Below are 22001 nucleotides of genomic sequence, written 5' to 3' on the forward strand. Positions count from 1 at the left end.
TTAAGATATAAATGTAAATAAATATTATACAACCCGGCCCAATTTTAATTATCTCCAATAAAATTTAGTTTGGGCCTAGTCATTATCAATCACGTTCATAATATGGGCATACTGATTCTCCTGTGTCTAATAATACAACCAACCGTTTATAAAACAACGCATACGGCAAGGCCCAATTGGAAATACACGACCCTATAACTGCGGAGTTCAATAATATTCTGATAATAGAATAATTTATACATCCAAAATTAAATGACAGAAATATAAAGTTTACATTTATAACTCTGCGGAGAAGATTGCAGAGCTTCAGTTGAATCCGCTGCTTCCTAGTACCTGAGAGGTTTATTGGGGGGGGTGAGTTTTGCAACTCAGTGAATAATAATAAATAATACACACCACATACATCAAGCAAAATGCACCCTAGTATACTGAATGAACACACAACAGTCAATCATATGGCATCACATCAGCACCCACAAACAATATCACCTTCAAATAATCACATCACGTGGAAATTAGTCAGTGGAGTCACCGAATCCCCGATGAGCCGTCCTCCCACATGGCTCATCCTCTCACATGTGCACCAGGGAGCCGATCCCCCATACTGGCCGACCGGTCTAATCCTCACTTGACCAGCCCTCTCATTGTTTTTCCATTCTCTCTTTTCTGTTCCATACCAACAGGAGGCAACCCGGTCGTCTCCATCAAATCTAGATCATCAGGCACTTACAACAGGAAGCCACCCTGCGGGCTGCGATCAAATCTAGATTATCCGGTGCGCCCAATAAAGAAGCCAACCTGTGGTTAACAGTAACGGTAACGGTAGGTGCACACGGGGGCGCCGATCTCCCATTTACCCGGCTAACAGAAACAGAATCAGGATCCATATAATAGAATCAGAATATAACAGAAATCAGAATCAGGATCCGTATAACAGAAACAGTCTCACAAACCCATGGTGACCCACTTCATCCCAATTCCACACAAACAAATCACAGTATAGTCACAGCACAAATAATCAAACATTTCATTCATCATAATACACCAATTTCATCCAAATGCACAATTATATATAAGTATAATTATAGTGATCGTAACATAATATATATATGATAAAATACTTATAATATATTGTAATATGTAAATAAAAATATAATGTTTATAAATAAATGATATGCAAATGCAGCGTTGATATGCATTATTTATTATTACTCACGGTGGTGGAGAGCGAAATTCTAGCTTTGATGTTGTCCTGGAGGAGCACTAGATGGACCCGGGCGATCTAAGCAAAGTAAGAATGACACAAAAAGAAATAACTCTATCAGACAAAATATTTCTTTACCCTTCTAATATTTTTATTTTATATTCTAAATTTTTCTACGTAATTTAATCTCGATATTTAATTTCTTTTCTGTAATAAATTTTTTTATTTCTCTAACTTTATTTCATTTATTTTCTTCTGAATTCTATTTTATTTCCTACTAAAATCTATTTTAATTTCTACCGAAATTTATTTTATTTTTCTATCGAAAGTTATTTTGTTTTCTACCGAAATTTATTTTATTTTCTGCCGAAATTTCGGCAGCATCTCCCCTAAAAATTGGACTATCTACCTGTTAAAATATCAACAATATACCAATAATTCCAAACCACACAGCCCATCCATCGGGCAATCAATCAATTCAATTTTTTCCATCCTCCATCCGAATAACAATATCAACATTACTTTCAACTCTTAATTTCTCATTTCATTCCACTCATAATATTATTATCAAAATTCCTCAATAAATTATTTAATACTGAATTTAAGTTTAACTAACTATTGTTTTTATTAATCAATAGTTACTTCACATTAATTAATCAATAACTATTTTGAATTAATTTTAACTAACTAAATAACTAAAATTACTAACTAAATATTTTTATTAATCAACAAATTAATACTACTTAAATTAATTTCACTACATAAAATTTAATTAACTACAATAATAAAATTAATTCAAGTAACTAAAATTATTAAAATTGATTTTTACCCCAAAATATAATTTTTGTCGAATTTTGCTAGATCGAGGATCGGAGCTACGCGCGCTGGAACTGCAAGCAAATGGCCGGATCTGACTGGCAGTGGCAGAGAGAGAATGAGGCGGCGCGATGAAGCTTGACAGACCCGTTCCTGGTGGTCGGAGGCGCGCTGGAGCGATGGCAGGGCAGTGGCGCGATAGATCGACTGTGGTGCTGCTCCTGTCAACTGTGCTCGCCTGAACGGGAACTGAGGAACGGTGCTGGCGGAGCTACTGCGACGGCGAGCGGCAGCGAGGTGGCGCGATCGACCTGGTGCCGCTGCTGCTGCTCTGTTTCTCGCCAGAAACGCAACGCAGGTGAAGAGAAAGGAGAAGGAAAGAAAGAAAAGAAGAGAAAGGAGGAAGAGAAGAAGAGGAGGTGGCAGTGGTGGCGCTGCTGGAGGTGTTGCAGAAATGGTGAGGGGAGGGTGAAGTTTGCGCTGGATATAGAGGGGAGAGGCTTCTAGAAGTGGTTTGGGCTGATTCGATTTGATTTCGATTCGATTCGGCCCAAATCTTGGTTTTTGTTTGATTTTTCAATTTTCAATTGGTTTTCGATTCGGTTTATCACTGTACAAATTATTAATTCACGTTTAAGTATTTAAATACATTTTCCACGCTGTCAGTTTATTAAATTTAAACGAAAAATCTTTGAAAATAAAAATTCTGGTTATTTCAGATACTCTTCTTCCTTAGATAGGTCAAGGTTTCGATCTTCATGGATTGACCAAATACTCGATGAGAGTGCTTTATCCTTTCTTGGGTCGACCTGGTACAAGCAGCATTTAGTTTTAGCCAAATAAGCTCGGGCTACCTGTGGTTAAGACGAAAAAAAGAAAAATTATAGTTTATTATTTGATTGGATATAATTTCTAAAAATTATTTTTTAAATAAATATATATATATATATATATATATATATATATATATATATATAAAATAAAAAAGAAAAAAATATGCTGTTCTTTTTTTTTTTTTTATGGTTGTAAGAAAAATTGTGGGTTTATTTGGAGAGGATGTAACATTTCTTTTATGTAATCTTTTTCTTATTACTTAATCAACTTATTTATTTATTTTAAATTTGCAACTTAGAACAATAGAGAAACAAAATACTTGAACAAACTCATTAACCAATCAATATTGGATCCTAGCATGATATGCGTTGTACTTTTTATTTATTGACTTGGCATTTTTTGGTCAATCAAAATCAAATTTAATTAAATTATAGCATTTTCAAAGTTATTTTTGAAATTGAAACTAGTAATTTTTTTAATATAATTTATTTCTTGTTATATGTTGAGTTCTTAAAAGAGTTTTATTATTAATAAAAATTTGTTATTTTTATTTTGTTTTTCGTTATTGAATTAATTTGTAACCACTGTCACTTTAATTTAGCAAGAGACTTATATCTCTCTTGCAAGAAATAGATGGCGTCCTGATTAAATATTTTTATTTTCTTAAAAGTTTTTCTTTTATATCCTAAATATATTTGACTTAAAAGAAAATAGTATTTATGAAATTAAAAAAAATTAGAGCTATATATTTTTATTTTGGATCATTTTTTGGGTTTCAAGAGTTTGATTATATGTTCATATATTCCTTTTTCTAATGTGTAACATCCTACTGAATCGAATCGTTGCATAGAGTCGAGTCGAGTTGGGCCGAACAAGAACCCGGTTCGAGCCATTTAAATCCAGAGTGGGGTAGAATGGGATGTAACTTAAATAAGTAAAAGAAGTGGACTTACTTGAATGAAACAAAAAGATCAAAGTATAAGGAGTAGGACTTACTTGCACTAAAATATAAAGTTTAGGTATTAAAATGTAACATATGGAAAATATAGGTACTATTTGGTAATTTTTAACACACAATCAAAGATAAATTTGGACTACACGAGACTTCCATTTCAGTTTGCCTTCTTCATTTTCTTCATCTTCATCTTCAACGTCTTCTTCATCTTCATCTTCCTCTTCATCTCCTTTCATCTTTCTCTTCATCTCCTTCCTTTCTCCATCCATTTTCATGTGATTTAAACACTAAATTCAACCTAGAACTCTATCCAAGTAAGTAGCCCTTCTTGATTTTCATACTTTTGTGATTTTTTAGATGATTTCTAAGAGTTATTATGTATAGGAGAGGGGAACTCAAAGTTGGAAGAAAAGGAAGCTAAGAAGAGGATTTAAAGCTCTTTTGGTTGAAGGTTTGATATCTCTTTTAGTTTTTCACATTTTCTTGCATGAAAACTTGTGTAGTGTGTTGATAATGAAAACATATATTGCTGAATGTTGAATTAGAGGTCTGTAAATGGTGATAAAGCATGGGATGAATTGAATGAATGAAGTAGATATTGATTTCATGCTGAACCCAGTTTGTTGGACCATTGACCAGAAACTTCACCCTGATTTTGACTCTGTTTAACGATGGAATTAGGAAGTGGTATAGAAGAGTTATTTGTTCCTCTATGTTTTATCTATCCATGAGTTTTTGAATCACCTAATTTGGAGTTATAAATTGAGAGATATGACCAAAATAGTACAGACTATGCAGGCTCGAAATCAACAGTCTGGACGGACTGGAAGTTGCTCATTTCGGTAAATATTTGCCTACCTTACCAACGTAATTAAGAGATGTGGTAGAAGACAAATTTGTATCCTAATGTGTTAGCTAACTATAGAAGGAAGAATCACCTAAATTGGAGTTATATATTGAGATCTGTGACCAAAATAGTATAACTTGTGCAGGCTGGAACCCAACAGCAGGGCAGACTGACAGTTGCTACTTGAGCTCAATGTTTGACTACCTTACCAACGTAATTAAGAGATGTGGTAGAAGACAAATTTGTAGCCTAATGTGTTATCTAACCATAGAATGTAGAATCACCTAAATTGGAGTTATAAATTGAGAGATATGACCAAAATAGTATAAACTGGGCAGGCTGGAAACCAACAGCAGGGCAGACTGGCAGTTGCTACTTGAGCTCAATATGTGACTACCTTGCCAACATAATTAAGAGATGTGATAGAAGAAAACTTTGTACCTTAAGATGTTAGCTAACCATAGAATTTAGAATAACCTAAATTGGACGTATACAGAAAGAGTTATGATAGGATTTGTGAAACATGTACAGGCTGTCTGGCAGATTTCAAGAACACATTAGAAATGATGTTGGAATGCATATGTAGATTCATTCACCCGAAAATTATTACTGCATTTTACCTTCTAAGTGAACTTAATTCAAACTAAGAATTTCCTTAATCTGAATGGTATAATTTAGTTACATAAATATTAGTAAGAATTGCATCGCGGGTGCAATAGCTAGAGTATTTCCATGCAAGTTACTTTATACATTATCAATGGTATGCATTATTCCTCATTAGATATTTTCTAAATAATTCTTGTATTATCACAATACACATAATATGCTCCATTAAGGTTAGGCAGAAACCACGTAGATAAGACTATGTCGCGACATAGGATAGCAGATCTGCGCCCCATACAGTTTGGTACTCCAGCTACAGGCTGTTGAGTGGATATGATTTATATACGGGCCATAACAGCCCAGCCATACAGTATTCATCCAGTTTTATACAGTTCATACAGTTTTTCTTATCACTTTGGTTTCACTATAACCTTATGGAGCCATGCAGTTATGTGATTTATTATTTATAAAGTATATACGATGGTTAATAAAAGTTGCAAAATTTATACAGCATCATGAACAGCAGGTAAAATCATGAAAGTATAATGATATGTGTGCTTATATGTTTATTGTTTTATTTCTTATTAAATTGAGATATCCACTGAGCATTATTTGCTCAGCGAGTTATTTATTTAACTCGTAGGTTTCGAGACTGGACCGTAGAGAATCAGCTTACAACTGCTGCAGTTCATCTGTGGAAGACTCAGTCTTCAGGGTAGCTATTCATTTGGATATTTTGATTCTTTCTATCCTTATCATGGCATGTACAGGGCACACAGTTGAGCCCATTTCATTTTGAAAATTAGTATCATGTCTTGTAAAAATATTAAGTACATATCTATATTTTCCTAATGTAAAAAGCAACAGCTTGACATCATAATCAGCATACAACATGATATTAGCATGAAAGGACATAGGTTCAACCAGATTGTAGCATCTCAGCTCGGTTCATTTGAGTTAACGGGTGAACCGGGAAGCGATGTTACATAATGCACTGGATAAAAAATACTATCATTACAGCCAAAATGATTACCATTATTAATGCATATCATCGTCTCATTTCTTTTCTTTTACTTATCAGTAAAAAAAAATTATTATTGTTTTTCATTATAGCTGTATATAGATATTGATTTGGGATTGAGGGCAAGAGTTGGAGATTGAGTGATAACTTGAGTTTCTTTTTGAGCACGTATCATAGTTTTAAGAGTCTGTATTTATAAACTAGAGACTAAATGATTAGTTATAAGGATTGCATTAAACTTTACTTTGAGACCACTTCATAACATAAAAATAGAATTAAGTACATAAGAAATAATATTGCAAGTAGTTTATACGGCAAAGTATAATACAAATTAACCAATTATATTTATTGTTATCTAAACAAAAACTTATGCTTTAATATTATATAGATAAAAAATTAAAAGAGTACAAAAAATGAAAATATAATGAGTATTGTCAACGTGTAACGCACGTCATAAAAAAGACTCTATATATATATGTGTGTGCACGCGCGCGTGTGTTAGCAGCTAGAATTTATTTATTTTTAATAAATGTAAAACAAAATGTTAGTTAAGCTAGAAAAATAAATCAATAAAAAGACATCAATGTCAACTACTTGCTTGAATATATAATATCACCCTTCAATTTGAATTGTGGATCAACTAAAATTTATTTGAATTGTGGATCAGTGCTGAACAATTCATATTTTATGGTAGTCAATTATTTTTTTTAATTTATTAAATTTAGTCAATTCTTTATTCTTTTTTAAAGATTATTTAGTCTTTTTTTATTCATATCTTAAAAAAAATATATTTAATACTATTATATACAAAAAGAATCCGATTTCCGGTTCAGTGAAACTATTTTTAACACATATTATATAAAACTTCCACATGCATACAAGATATTAAAAATATATTTAACAATATTATATAAAACTATTATATATAAAAAAATAGTCATTTCAAAATCATAAATTTTTATTTGACTATATAAATAAATAAAATTAAATAGAATATTTTATTTTCTAACATCATTATTATTATTATTATTATTATATATTTTTCAAAAATGGTTTATTATCATAATTACAATTCATAAAATTTTTAACTATATTTGTTAAATTAAATTTAAACATTGCAAATTATAAAGTTATTTATCTACAAATCAATTTAATATAAATTGAGATAAAGAAATTCTAATTAAATATTAAAAATTAATATTTATTAAATTATCTACACATAGCACAAATATATAATTATAGAACCAAAAAGGATTGCATCTTTTAATTGTCTATTAGTTGTAATTGATTTACATAAATAATTATCCCAATCAGTATATAATAAATGATTAATTATTATAAATATATTTATCATCATTTGAAATTGTTAATAATAAAAACTATTAATAAAAATTTAATTAAACAAAGGACTAAATGTTTTGATTTCAATTCAAGTCATTTAAAATTAATTTAAATAAATATTTTGCACAATAAACCACTTAGTAAATGTGATGAATGATATAATATATATAACAACATTTTAAATATAGTTTTTAAATAACTATAGTCAGAATATATTTTTCACAATGAGAGTTTCATAATACATTTTATTTTATTGTAAATTTTTAAATTGCAATTCACTAAATAGTTTTAAAGTTGAAACATTTATGATATGGTTTAGATTAGTTGAATTTTAACTGTGATTTGAATAATATAAAAAAAAAAAATTCAAATATAGCTTTGAAACAAATATAGTTGGAAAAAAATTATCACAATTAGTGTTTTATACTAAAAATGCATCTAACATTGTTTTAAATGTACTTTAACGAGAAAGAAAAAAAAAGAAAAAAAATACATATTCTAGACAAATAGAGCAATAAATTGGAATACAATTACACAATATGTTACAATAATAAGAAATCATTAATAATATTATAATTGATAAAATTTAAAATTAATAAAAAAATTATATATTAAAACCATGCATAGAATGGGTATAACGCTAGTGATTATTATTTCTTACTATATTCTTGATTATTGTGTCTTAGCATTTATGTTTGTATTTATTTACAAATTAAAGCATTTTGGAATCCTATCTAGCATAATTTAATTTTTCTAATCCTATGTGACAATAAGTAGCAATTTCACCACGTGGCAATACATAGCAATTTGACATAGCACTTTCTACAGAAAAGATGTCTGCTTTTTATATATTGATTAGCTTCATTTTCCTCCTGCTGGCCGAATAGCCGTTTGTATTTCAAGGCCAACGCATCATCAAAATATTAAAGACAGAAACGTGCCGACATGATTTCAGTTATAATATCTACCATTCTACAGGGCATGGTACGATAGTGGCGGTCTTCTCCAAGTTTAAAGTTTCCATATGCATACAACAAACAGTCTAAGAGACTTTATAGCGGAGACATGCTTCCACGTTCAAAGGGAATTATGTATCTGTCAAACAATTTAATAACCAACTAATATAGACAAAATAACTCCCAGTCTCCTCCATCTACCTTTCAACTTCAAGGTATTTCATCTTTTAATTCTCATATCACCTTTTCCTGTGGTTTAGATTACCGTATTTGTGATTTTTTTAGTGGGTAGTTACTCACTTGTCCTTATTTGACTTGTTTCCCTCTTTGTTGAGGAACTGGTATTGGGATTACTGATCTGAAATTCTAAAAGAAAGTAACAGTGGTGAAACTAATTCCTTGTGGTTATTATTGTTATTATTTTCATGTATAGGTATTTCTAGGAAGAGAAAGAGGGAGAGACATTCCTTTTCTTGCTGAATCAACAATTTCATAACCATGGAGGAATCTTCAAATGGGAAAATTGAGGAGACCCAGAAAGTGGAGGCAGAGGAAGAAGGTAACATAGCAGCGATCGAAGATGTTGAATCTGTGAGAGAAATTATTGTTCATGGGATTTCTGAGTGTCTGACAGAATTTTCTGAGGGAAATGATTTAAGTTCTGGTAATAACATAAGTCCAGAGGAAGAGGAAGAAGTAGTAGAGAAGAGTCCTCGAGGGATATTGGAAGAGGTAGAGAAAGAGGTTAATAACTCAACAGATGAGTCAGTCGAGCTTAATGTTCCTTTGCCGCAAGAACTGTCTACTCCTGTAGAATCATCAATTGAGGAATCAAGGGACTCAGATGTTGCTGAAGTAGAACCAAAAGAAACTGAAGAGAAAATCTCCTCTTCTTCAAATGAGAGCAATGTAGCAGATGGTGAATTTAATGGAATAAAGGAAACAGAAATTCCAGCTTCTGATGATAAAGATAGTTTGTCTGCAATCTTTACATATATTATGTCCAAAGAAGTTGAGGAGGAAGTGTTGCCGTCTTTGGATGATAATGGCAGGGTTTCTTCAGGTTTAACAGTTGTGGTGTCAAGAGGGATTGAAGAAGTAAACGTATCAGCTTTGGAGGGGAATAATGGAGAGCCCTATAGCATTGTTGATAAGGAATCTGCAGAAAATGATTCGTTGAATCCATCAACAAATGCTACTATTGTCTCAAGCAGTGATGCTTTTCCTGAGAGCACAGGAAATCCTGTCAGTAACTTTCTTTGAGATCTAATGGTCGAAATTCCTTTATTTTGTGCAAGTTCGTCCCTGCCCCCACAATTTTTGTCGGAACTTTTACTGAAAGGATATTGCTTTTTTGTTTTGACCTTGGTTTGCAGCAAGTCATATCTCTAGGTCAGCGCACAGTGCAACCTACGTCCTGGAAGAGTTGCTGTGGCCTTTTTGAAGTTCTCCGACGCTCAGATAGGTAACACAAGGTAAGCCATAATTATTTTCTGCACAAGGAACTGTGGGAATTCTGAAATTAGTTCAAAATGTTTCTTTTAAATTTTAGTCTGCGTTTGCTTCAATTGATTGGAAATTAGGTATGATCAGCGGCAATTGTATTGCTCGGCAATAATTAGAAGAATATTCTAGTTTTTTAATTGTTGCATTGAGTTTTGAATCTGCAAAACACACATCATTGATATCTTTTAACACTTGAATACAAAAGAGTTTACTTAATCTAGGCACAAAGCGATGGTTGTTGGTCACCATACTCTGCTTTTCTAATTTTACAAGAAATCTTAATTTTCACCTAACCCAACTGACAGACTTGCTGCAGCAACCTCTGTAGCAAAAAATCCAAACACAAATTTCCCTCCAAAAACTAATAACTAGAATGGTTGAAACAGATTCTCAATCTTCAACTGAAAAAGGTTAGGTGAGGGCGATTGAGATTTAACTGCATACGCTTGACTATCCAATCTAGTCTTTTATAGGTTTTGAGATTTCTCTAGTTTTGTAAACTCATCAACCGAGTAATAGACATTTACCATGTGAAAATTTCTAGTCAAGCAAAAAGGCCAAGAAGAATCTTTCACTCTTTAACTTTTTGATTATTGAAATTTGTGTTAGTAGATTCCTTAATTAGCACTATAGCATTAGATGAGCTTTGACATCCTGCTGCTTCTGTAATCTTAAATGAACTTTGCTGTCGCAGAAATTCATAGGCTGATAGTTACTGAGTAATCTTCATAATAATATTATTCACTCAAGTTGCTCCAAATTTACCCATATGTATTCCTCACTCAATTTTATTAAGTTTCATCAAAGACCAACTGAGAAACCATATGCATATGTTGAGGCAACTCGTACATTCTACCTAGCCACGCGCTCAATGATTGGATGCGGGAGATGTAGTTGTTAATAAATTGACTGTATAGCATTCTTGGATATGAGTTTTAGATACCCATACCGATTTTCCATGCTTATGTTTATTTGAGATATGAAAACAATGGGACAGGTAGATAAAAGACTAGCAGCAATAAACCAATAACATCAATGATAGAATTGAGTGAACATGTAAAATTAAAACTGGGAGGTTGAGGGGAACTAACCAAAATAACATTTTCTACAATGCTAGGAAATGTAGGATATGGGAGGGGCATAAATGATATGCAAAAAACACTTGAAGGAACAATAGAAAACATGGTTGAAAGTAGGCTTTTCTACATCCTTAGTTTAGCTTAAGTTGATTGCCATTCACACCAATTGGTAAATAAATACATTGGAAACTTCTAGCAACTAGAACCGCATATGAAAGGTGCTGCATATCCAAAGTTAACTATGATTGGAATTTGGGAAGATATTTGGCATGAATTGGCTTTTCAGAAGGCACAGCTTTAGCAGTTCTTCCTGGATTAGGATGTCTAGGAGCTGAGTAGATTATAAAAGTAAATGGCCATTATAGATAGGTATAGTTCGTCATGATTTCTGATGATTTATGTTGCGAAAGTAGCAGTTGCATTGGAGTTTCTCCTTGATGTTGTTCTTGATATTCTGTTTGGTCAGAGAAATCTTTCAGAAAAGGATTTCTTTTGGTAAAGGTTTTCGACCAAATTATCCCCAAACTATAAATAAAATATGTTGGTTGGTTTGGTTGGAAGCTTTTCGAGAAAGATTCACTTTTAGGGAATTCTAGAACAATGCACGGTCCTTTTCTATATGACTTGCTTTTGGTTTTCTCATATAGTCTTCTATTTAAGATTCGATCCCAACATTTATTTCTGTTTCCTACCTGATATACAGGTGTCTTGTGACGTTCAAAATGTTACTGAGCTACTGTGAAGCTAGCAAAGTGTTCAATTTTCCCTGTATTACAAGGTAGAAGAAGAAGAAGATTATCTGCGTGGTGTGTTTTTTGTGGTCTCTTGTTGGATTGTTTGCTTCCACTGAACTTTTTTTTTTTTCGGTTGACTGCGTTTAGCGGATGCTTACTTGTATTAAAACGACCAAAATCAAGAAAAATTACTTTCTTTATGTATATATTTAATACTATTATTTATTCGATTAAAACGAGTATGATTACATCTTAAAAGAGGTTTGGCTTATCACATTTCTATTAAATCTATGACTCATTCTCTAATCCTGACCTTGGACGCATTCTGTCAATGCTGTTATAAGTTCCTGGGATTCAACAGTCATTTTGTTATGAACAGAACAAAAGGATTGATAAAAAAGCAGCAGCCATAAAGTCCAATTTGCCCCCATCAACTTGTTATTCAGCAGAAATAGTAATAATAATAAAAACTGTAAAATCAGCATTTTGGTTCAATTTACCTTCTCAACTTGTAATTCATGCACAATTTATTCAATAAACCTTTCAATTTTCTCAAATTCTCCTGCAATTTACTCAAATTCTTGCAAGATTTTGGGTTCTTTTTTTTGTTTTAACTAATTGTCTTCCACTATTTCGAGTGCGGATGTTATATAATGTGTAAAAATAAAAATGTTATTTTTGTTATAATGAATAATTATTTTCAAGAATTCAAATATTCAATAAATTATACTTACTAATATCCAAAAAAAAATAAAAAATAATTCTTTCTCAGATTCTTGCAAAAAGATCAATATATTAACATATGGATACATAAATCAAGTTTATAATTAAGCTTAAAATCTTTAATTTCTAAAAATATTTTAATAGATTTTAAAATAGTCTTTATAAATATTATTTATTTGAATTCATTTTGAATAAATATCTAAAATCCAAGCATAATTCAATAAACATTAAAAATTAAAAAAAAATTCATCAAAGTTTGCCTTGATTTGGAATAGATCGAGTAGTATAGCCATCTTCTTTCACAGAACAAAACATAAACATCAATTCTGTCATAAAATATTTCTCTATTACACATAATAAGAAAAGAAAACGAATTTTATTCTAATAGTTATAGAATAATTTATAAATTACAAAATCATACTATAATTGATAAAAAAAAAAAAATTGAATACACTCTGTAATTCCATCGTCATTCCATATTGATCAAACTCACATCAATAAAATATCATAAAATAGTGTTATATTGTTTGCAAAGAATTTTTTTTTTCTTGAAAGTATGATTTGATTTTATTTATGATTTCATTTATATTGAAATAAGCATCAATACAAATTCTGTAACTGTGGAGAAAAGAAAATAAAGAGAATAAATATTAATGATATTGTTAATGATTTGAAAAAGAAAGTGAAAAGTTTTTAAAATATTAATGATGTTATTAGTTTTATTAATTATTTAAAAACTGAAGATAGTATTAATGATATTAATTAATTTGTCTATTAATTATAATAAAAATAATTTTTAAAAATATAAAAATTATTTCTAACTCAATAGAGTAATACTTTGCCACATAAGCATTTTGACACTCTAAAATTATGCCACGTAAATTTTTAGGCTCATGTATTTATATATTTATATAGATTTTTCAATTACAAATTTATAATGTAACTAGTTGGAAAATTATACTTCGCGCGTGGATATTTAAATATTATTTTGCTAACATTATTGTACTATTATGAATTATCGAACTATTTAAGAAGAACAATTAAAATCCTATTTCAATAATTAATAATAGTAATTAAAATGATTTGCAATAAGAAAAATTATAGTATTGTTTACAATAATATAACATTATAAATTCATAATATTGCAATCAAGTTTCATTATCAAAATAATCCCATAGTGAAGAAATTAATTACGTGTTGAAACTCGACAAAAGAATTTGGAGAGTTCCACTCTTTAATATGTTTAGGTATTTAGAAGTGATGTTAAATAATAACAAAGCAAAAATTTCAAATAGAATTCTATAGAAACAAGTCATTAAATATGAGAGCACCTAACCATGTAATCATGCAAAGCAAAAAAAGGTAAAATTTAAACTGACATAATTTTGATAATTAAAAAAAAGATACTAAAATGTAATATATCATTTGGTTGCGTTGAGGGTCTCGGGTGAAGATTTCGTTGTTCTGCAAACTATGGAATAGTTCAAATAATGCACTGTATGGCGAGATGAGGTGCAAGATTTCTTGGGCTCTGGCTCAGTCTATGGAATAAAACATGAATATAAAAATGCATGAAAGCAAAAGTCGAATGCCAGAGTGGGCAAATTCTGATTTCTCAATCACATGGGACAATGTGTGATTATTTGGAATCTGTGTCTTTTTTGAATTAAGCACTATCAATAGTTCGCCCGTGACTCTTAGCCTAGATGGTTAAGGTGAGGTGATGTCCCAATATTTAATGTAATTTGTAATATATTCTCTTTATGGGTTGAGGCCTTGGGGGGTTGGACTGCCCTAATAGGCTTTAATGCATGCCTTCCCCAGTCTTTTAATTGTTATTTGTGATATCCCCTTATGGATTACGCTGCCCTTAATGACTTTAATGTAATTTATTACATTTGAAATTGTCAATTGTTTAAGTTTTCTTGAATTGCAGCACTGCTTATGAAAACTTGATTGAATTCATCTTATTGAATAAAAAGATAGAGAGAATTACAAGGAATTGAGAAAACAACAGATACAAGAAAAGAACTGAAAAACAGAGCGAGATTACGGTTTTGAAAAGAATAAAAGAAACTCTCAAAACTACTGTACACAAGATACTTATATAGTTATTTATATACCTTCCATGGACTCCACTGACACATCAAATTTAGCTCTTAAGATCTGTTACAACTCAACTTTCTCTCTCTTTATTTTATGTAACAAACTGGCAACTCCTCAACAGTTTTTCGTTATGAGTAAGAAGAAGATATACAGCATGTGTTTTGCCACCTGTCTTCATTAACCGTGCGACGTCGTTTTTCCCTTCTTTTAATCTCATTATTTCTTTTATAATGAAACGACATCATTGGCTGATACTGACCGTTATTAACAACGGCTACCTGCTTCAAATCATCAGCATCTCCAGCATCACCAAAATCTTTGTCATTCTTCACATCCTCTGTTACCCCCCCCCCCCCCCCCCCCGCAAGCTAGGCCATGGATGTTAGACATGCCCAGTTTGGACATGAGAAACTTAAAGCGAGAAGGGGAAAGAGATTTGGTATACAAATCAGCAAGCTGCAGCTCTGTAGAAATAGGCATAAGATGAACAAGGCCAGAATTAACTTTTTCTTGAATAAAATGGTAATCTATCTCTATATGCTTCGACCGCTCATGAAAGGCAGGGTTAGCTGTGAGATAAATTGCAAATTGATTATCACAAAAGATACTGATGGGTGCAGATAAATCATGATCAAGATCTGACAACATATAGCTCAGCCGTTGAAGCTCACAGGTTGTGATAGCAAGAGCTTGATACTCTGCTTCTGAAGAGGATATGGACACAGTCACCTGCTCCTTCGATCTCCAGCTGATCAAGGAATCTCCCGGGTAAATCGTATAACCTGTTATAGATCGCCTTGTGTCAGGGCAACCGGCCTAATCAGAGTCACTAAAGGTAGTTAGCTTTGGTGCTGAACTAGCCTTATAGAATAAACCATTACCATGACTAGATTTAACATATCTGAGAACCTTAAGCAATGCCTGATAATGAGATGTTCTTGGTGTAGATAGAAATTGACTCAAGGTATTGACAGCATAAGAGATATCTGGCCTTGTGATAGTGAGATATAATAGTTGCCCCACTAGTTTTCTATAACTTGTTACATCAGTCAACTATAGAACCATCTGACTTCAATTTTGTTTTATACACCCATTTACAGCCAATAGGTACCCTGTTTGGTGGAAGAGGAACCACGGTCCATGTATTATTTAAAGCCAAAGCTTCAAGCTCCTTATCCATAGCTTCCCTCCATAAAAGATGCTTAACAGCTTGTTTATAGGTTTTTGGTTCTTGAAGACAAGAAACATTTAAAATAAAATGTTTGTAGGAAGGAGACAACTGAGAATATGTAAGCACTTGGGAAATAGAATGCTATGTAAAATCAATAGGTGTAGTTTGATTATGATATGCCAAATTACAATGGTAATCCTGCAACTATTGAGGAGCCCTCTTTATCCTTGTGGATCTTCTTGAGCCATCATTTTGTATAGGAGCATCAACTACATCTGCTGCAGGTGACATAGGAATAAAGTCTGCATCTACATATGTGTCATTAAGTTGAGGCAATAGTGGTTGAAGCTGTTTTTCTGAATAAGGAAAAATAGTTTCATAGAATATGACATTCCTTGAAACCAGCAATCCTCTAGTATGCAAATTCAGCATTAAATACCCTTTGGTACCCTCTTTGTAGCCTAAAAACACACACTTTTGAGCTCTTGGCTCTAACTTAGTTCTCCCAGCCTGTAATGTATTTGCATAACATAAGCTCCCGAACATCAGGAATCTCCTATGTATCAAAGGGATGTACAGATGTTGGAATCTCTTGAGGCCTTTTTATTGTTTGATCGGTAGTCGAGCTAATTGAAGTTGAACTAAACGGCTCAGCCTGAATAAGAACCGTGGAAGGAGTGGTAGTAGAAGCGGGGGGTCCACTGGGTCTTCTTGGACGAGCCCTCCCCCTCTGCTTACTTCTTCATCACGTATGCTATTTTTGAAATATTGAACCAACCTAGGAGCCATCCCTACACAAATAAAATAGAAAAATTAAAAAGTTTTAGTAAAATTAACTAAGAGCAAGAAAACATAACAGGCCTACTAGAAGGAGATGGGTTCAGTCTCATGGGTCTACTGGGAGAGTAAATAGGATATCCCTGAGCAATCACTTGCTTCAGGTCCATTGATCCCTAGCCTGAGCCTTGATAAGTCCAACACATCACTCATCCTAGAAGTAGACACCCTTGGCAAATGGCTGGTAGGAGTTTCGACCATCTGTTCAGGATACCAAATCCCCCAGGATGCCGCACAATAAAGTATTTTTGCTTCCAATTCTTTAGAGCAGAAATCTTGGATTTCTTGCTGAGCACATTATACTTTGGCCTTGCCTGGAGGAAATAATGTTTTTTGTTAGAGTGATTATGAAGCATGTAAAGGTGCCGAACTCCCTAAGCAGTAAGCACAATCCCATCCCGGCGAGCCAATTCCACAATGGCACATAGAAACCTCAAGCCATTAGGATGGAGCTAATGTATGGTAATTTGGTATTCATTAAAGAAAGACTTGAGAGGCTCAATTAGCAGCAATCAAACTCCGGAGCGGAAATCCTCCCCATATAGCATTATGGAATCGCTATCCAGGGCTTCATTCGCTCTCATAAATTCCAAAGGCCGAGTTAGCTTACATTCTAGAGAAAAGTTATAAATAAAAGAAATGTTTAGCTGCTCACCCTCGTCAATATCAGAAGGAATGTGCGATCCTAACATTCTCCTTTCTAGACTTTGCCTCAGGGGTAGTAGTCTCAGCATGTTCGCTATCATCGTTGTTGTGTTTGGAATAGAGACTTCTGATTACTCAGTTAAGACTCGAACATCCTCATCACTAAATGAACCCATGATCTCGATGACAGTAAAAAAAAACGTAAATAGGAAAAGGAAAGAAAAATTACACAAAAATATAAAACTGACAAAGAACAGGCGTAAAGAGTTTTAGAGGGAGAAGGAGGAAATTCTAGAGAGGGAAGGAGGCAATTCTAGAGAGAGACACTTTGAAGGTTGAAAGTGAATATAAACGAAGGAGAAAGGGACGTTCATATAAGGGTTGCGACATCCGAAAGGTCTCCTCAATTAAAAGATGTGACTTTTGATATCCCCTGCGAGAACTCAAGCAACGACACTCTACCATTATGATTTCTCACTGACATAGAGGGCTCAGACACTAAATAATAAATAATAACTGGAAAGAGAATTGTATGGAAAATTAAGTAGACCCTTGAAACTCGCAAAAAGTATACATTTGGACATAATGACTAAACAAGTTAGGGGACTACTGATAATATCATCAAAATATATTCATTTCTAAATAATATAATTATCCCTAACCTCCATATCTCCCCTAGAATCCCTCCAAATCGCCCAAATAACGGAGTCATACCCTCCACTGCTTGGTCCCTACAACCACCCAAGTCCCTGCAACCACCCAACCTTAGCTATAATAGAGAGACTCATCAATCCTAAAGATACACATCTCTTTGGATAATTAACTCCACTTTTGCTCATCTTGAAATACTAAAATAACCATATTAATTATTAAGACTAACAGTAACTAATTAATTAGTATCAAAGACAATATTTTCATTTAAATTGAATATTAAATGATCATTAATTTGAGTTTGAATTTTAATTGATTGTGTTTTTAAGATAAAGGGAGACTAACAAGCTACATTAATAAAATGAGAATTGTTTTTAAAGAGGCCAAAAGAGTAGATGGTATTGCACGCAATGTAAAAAAAGCAGAAAATGACATCATCAGATACAAAAGATTTGGCTTTTTTCTAGGTTTATAATTTTTCATGTCAAATCAAATTCTCAATGGATTTGCATTTGATTGTTTGTATGCTTGTGGAACTAATTATGAAAAATTTACTATATGGATGACTCCTTGTACTTTCTACTTGCTTTTTGACTTTATTATTAGTGCACGTCTATTATTAATTATTAATACTTGATAGTTAAATAATAAAAATTATTTATATTTTCTATGAATTTATCTTTAGCCCAAACTTTAATATAGTTACTGTGTTTAAATATGATTCTAATACATTCTATTAATTAAATTCTAATCAATAATCTCTTGAATTTGAACTTTAAATATGACTCTAATGCATTCTATTAATTAAATTTTAATCAATACTCTTTTGAATTTGAAATATTTATAGTTATTGAAACACATTTAAATTTAAAGTGTTGTGCAAACAAATCAATTTAATTTAAATTTTTATTAAAATACAGACAAAAAATATTATTAAAATATTATATATATATAATCCTGAAGTAAAAAAGAATTTTACTGACATGGTACTCTCTTCTTTCAGAATTTGTTGTTTTCTCTTTTTTACAAATTTTTGAGCTTTTCTTTTTTGATTTTTCTTTGTTTTGATTAGGCTATATAAGACATAATGTTTTGATTGGACCATTTAAGGAACAATACTTAATAATAATAAATTTTAAAATTTTAAATTATCATCTTTTATCTCTTACCATTATTACTATCATCGTTATCTAGATTTTCAAATTCTAATGAGAAGCTTATTCGACTAAAGAAGAGTTGAAAACTTTAAAACAGTTTCAGATTTTATAAAGTTTAGTTCTGATGCAACATCGTCCTTTTTTTTTTTCTTCTTGAGGAAATATTAGCTCTTAATTTTTTTTTTTTTTTTTTTTTTGAGGAATAGCTCTTTAATCTTTTTTTTCTTCTTCTTTTATTTTTTATGTTTTCGTTCATGGTTGTTTGATTTTTGAGTTTTTGAATGAATTTCATTTACATGTTTAGATTTCATATTTTGTTAATCTTGTGGGTATTTTTCTTTGTATTGCTTTAAGAAATTTTCTAAAAAATAATTTTTGCTAAGTTGTAAAATTTTTTTCCCTTTTTAGTGGCAGCTTACTCTCGGTCACCTTCACCAACCAGGCACTACTCCACGTTTGATTATATATGCCGGAAGCCTTTGCAATTTGTGTTTTTTGTTTGTATTATTGGCATTTTTTTTTTTATCTCTTCTTAGTGTTTGTGGCATTTGCTTTATTGTTTATAATGATCTGTCTATATTTGGATGTTTAGTGAGATGTTGAAAATGGAAAACCATGACGTATATTGGCAAATATCATATCTAATTGTCATATGTAAAAAACTATTATGATAGAATTAAATTCTTGATTTCTATGATTTTTGATTTTTTTTGTAAATTAGACATTAGATTATATATATTTTATTATATTTGCCTTTCATGCTGTAATTTTCATTTTTCTCTCATCTTCTAGTAAATTTGTTTGTGGGCTTTAAGTAAAGGATGTTTAAAATAAAATTTGTCTTGTGGCTGATGTCATATCTTTTAGTTTAATTTGCTTTGTGATCTTAATTTAGATACAGAAAAAAATTTCTTATTGTTCAATTTTACAATGTAGGTGTTATCGAGCTTACTGCATTCAAATTGTTTGAATAAATTCTTGTATATAACATTTCAATAATGGAATGAAGTTTTAAAATTTTAAAAGTTTTTTGTCATTTTTATTTTGGGTCATGCTTTCTTAAAAAAATAAATAAGGATTAATTTAATATATGGGAGATTAATAAGAAAAGAATCAGCATAAAAATTATGATAATTATAAGGAATTTATGAGAATTGATATTTGTATTATTGGTTGAAGAAAAAAGTAGAGATTTATGATAATTTATGGTAAATTAGTTTAAGAAATAAAATTAGTACAAAATTTATGATAATTACTAGAGACTAATGATAATTAGTATTTGGATTATTTATTTAATGGCATCATCTGTATTCCGACAAAACATTTATAATAGTAGGGTTATAAAATGAAAAATAATAAAAGAATTCAAAATATATGAAATAATTATAATCTATGTATTATAAATTGTAAACTACAAAATATAATGCATAGTAACTAAAAAACCACGCAAAGCGCGGACTTTTATCTAGTTAAATCATTAATATCACATGAGTAATAAGATTAATTAAAATAATGAGACAATATATAAATAAAAATATAGATTTTTATAATTAAAATTTATATTAAAATATTGAATAAAAAAATTTCAAGAATTTTATTTTATTATATAACATTTTTCTAATTTTCAAATAATCAAGGAATAAGGCTCAATTTACCGTTAAACTTGGGCACAACATACAATTTGCTTAAAAACTAACTTTTCATGCAATTTATACATTGAATTTATACCTTGAACTTGCACAAAAAATACAAAATGTCAATTTTTATTTCAAAAAATAAATTAATTGATATAAATCAAATATTTTTAAAAAGTAATTAAATATTTAATCTAAATCAAATATAATTAAATAATAATCCAACAAGAAAATAATAAATAATTTTCTAACTAAATATTTCAATATAATCAAATCTTTTTCTAATTCTATATTTTTTTTAAATCAAATACTTGTTAAATTAAATTTAAATCAAATACTGTAAACCTTTATAATTATTATTATATTTTTAAATAATTTTTATTTTCCAATTTTAAATTTTTAACTCTTATTAGTTAAACTATATAAAAAAAATTTCTTAAAAATTTAAGGATTTTGTTCTTTTGGTACAAATTCAATGAGCAAATTGTATAAAAAGTTAATTTCTGATCAAATTGTATGTTGTGTCCAAATTCAAAAGGCAAAATGAGCCTTATTCCAATAATCAATTATATTTTTTGAGATTTTAGATACATTCAATTATAAAATATTTAATAATAAGAATCATTCAACTAAAATAATAAAAATCCGAGCGTGAAGCTTAGAATCACGAATAGTATATATAATCCTAAAACAAAAAGAAAATTCAAAAGCTGACTTGGAATTTTATATATAGAAAATAATTATTTTATCTCGAAGATTTTATAAATTTAGTTAATTCATCCTCGCATTAGTCCTCGAAGTTTGGTTTTATCTCATTGAAGGGTCCTTTTGTTTGAAAGGAGAGATTTTTTCTATTAAATACTACTAAAAAGTCAAAAAGACAAAGCCCCTCTCTTTGGCTTGCTTTGACATAAAAGCTTGGAATTTTTTATATACTCTTATTCTCTTCACCGCCACCACATCACTAGCGTACATTTCCATCCAAATTCCAATTCCATCTTCAAAAATTGCTTTCTTAAAAGTTCAATCTTCATCTCCATCAAATTTTAGTCACCATAGGCCACCGATTTCCTAGCAATAACACCAAAGAAAAATGAAAGTAAACATTATTAATTTCAAAATAAATCACAAACAAAATGTAAATACAACTCAAAACTGGGATACAGTAAAGCAACCATTAT

General features: G+C 30.9%; 1 protein-coding gene and 2 long non-coding RNA genes across 4 annotated transcripts; 2 read left to right on the top strand and 1 right to left on the bottom strand.

The window, feature by feature from the left end:
* LOC149496929 (uncharacterized) lies at positions 1–2670 on the bottom strand. Its single transcript, XR_016320355.1, has 2 exons — positions 2034–2670; positions 1–1282 (listed from the first exon to the last, which is right to left on the bottom strand). It is a non-coding gene; the product is annotated as an uncharacterized LOC149496929 (long non-coding RNA).
* A 1075-nt stretch (positions 2671–3745) lies between these two features.
* Positions 3746–6139, top strand: LOC149496930 (uncharacterized). The gene is made up of 3 exons (XR_016320432.1): positions 3746–4123; positions 4194–4260; positions 5903–6139. It is a non-coding gene; the product is annotated as an uncharacterized LOC149496930 (long non-coding RNA).
* Positions 6140–8675: 2536 nt separating this feature from the next.
* LOC105638669 (hypothetical protein) lies at positions 8676–12154 on the top strand. 2 transcript variants are annotated; one of them, XM_089720882.1, is made up of 4 exons: positions 8676–8792; positions 9011–9822; positions 9954–10052; positions 11866–12154. In XM_089720882.1, exons 2-3 carry the CDS (start codon positions 9076–9078, stop codon positions 10044–10046), a joined length of 840 nt encoding a protein of 279 aa, XP_089577008.1. In that variant the 5' UTR covers positions 8676–8792; positions 9011–9075; the 3' UTR covers positions 10047–10052; positions 11866–12154. The 2 variants fall into 2 exon arrangements, with proteins under 2 accessions (XP_089577008.1, XP_012077893.1); XM_012222503.4 differs by lacking the exon at positions 8676–8792 and having other exon boundaries at positions 8859–9822.
* The last annotated feature ends 9847 nt before the right edge of the window (positions 12155–22001 follow it).

Source organism: Jatropha curcas, chromosome 4 (assembly GCF_041381405.1).
Source record: "Jatropha curcas cultivar XTBG-Jc1 chromosome 4, XTBG_Jcur_1.0, whole genome shotgun sequence".
Taxonomy (NCBI): domain Eukaryota; kingdom Viridiplantae; phylum Streptophyta; class Magnoliopsida; order Malpighiales; family Euphorbiaceae; genus Jatropha; species Jatropha curcas.

Excerpts from the sequence above, each read along its gene's own strand:
- LOC105638669 (XM_089720882.1), top strand. The coding sequence starts at position 9,076 with ATGGAGGAATCTTCAAATGGGAAAATTGAGGAGACCCAGAAAGTGGAG. Across the intron at positions 9,823-9,953 it reads CTGAGAGCACAGGAAATCCT|CAAGTCATATCTCTAGGTCA; the intron begins GTCAGTAACTTT and ends CTTGGTTTGCAG.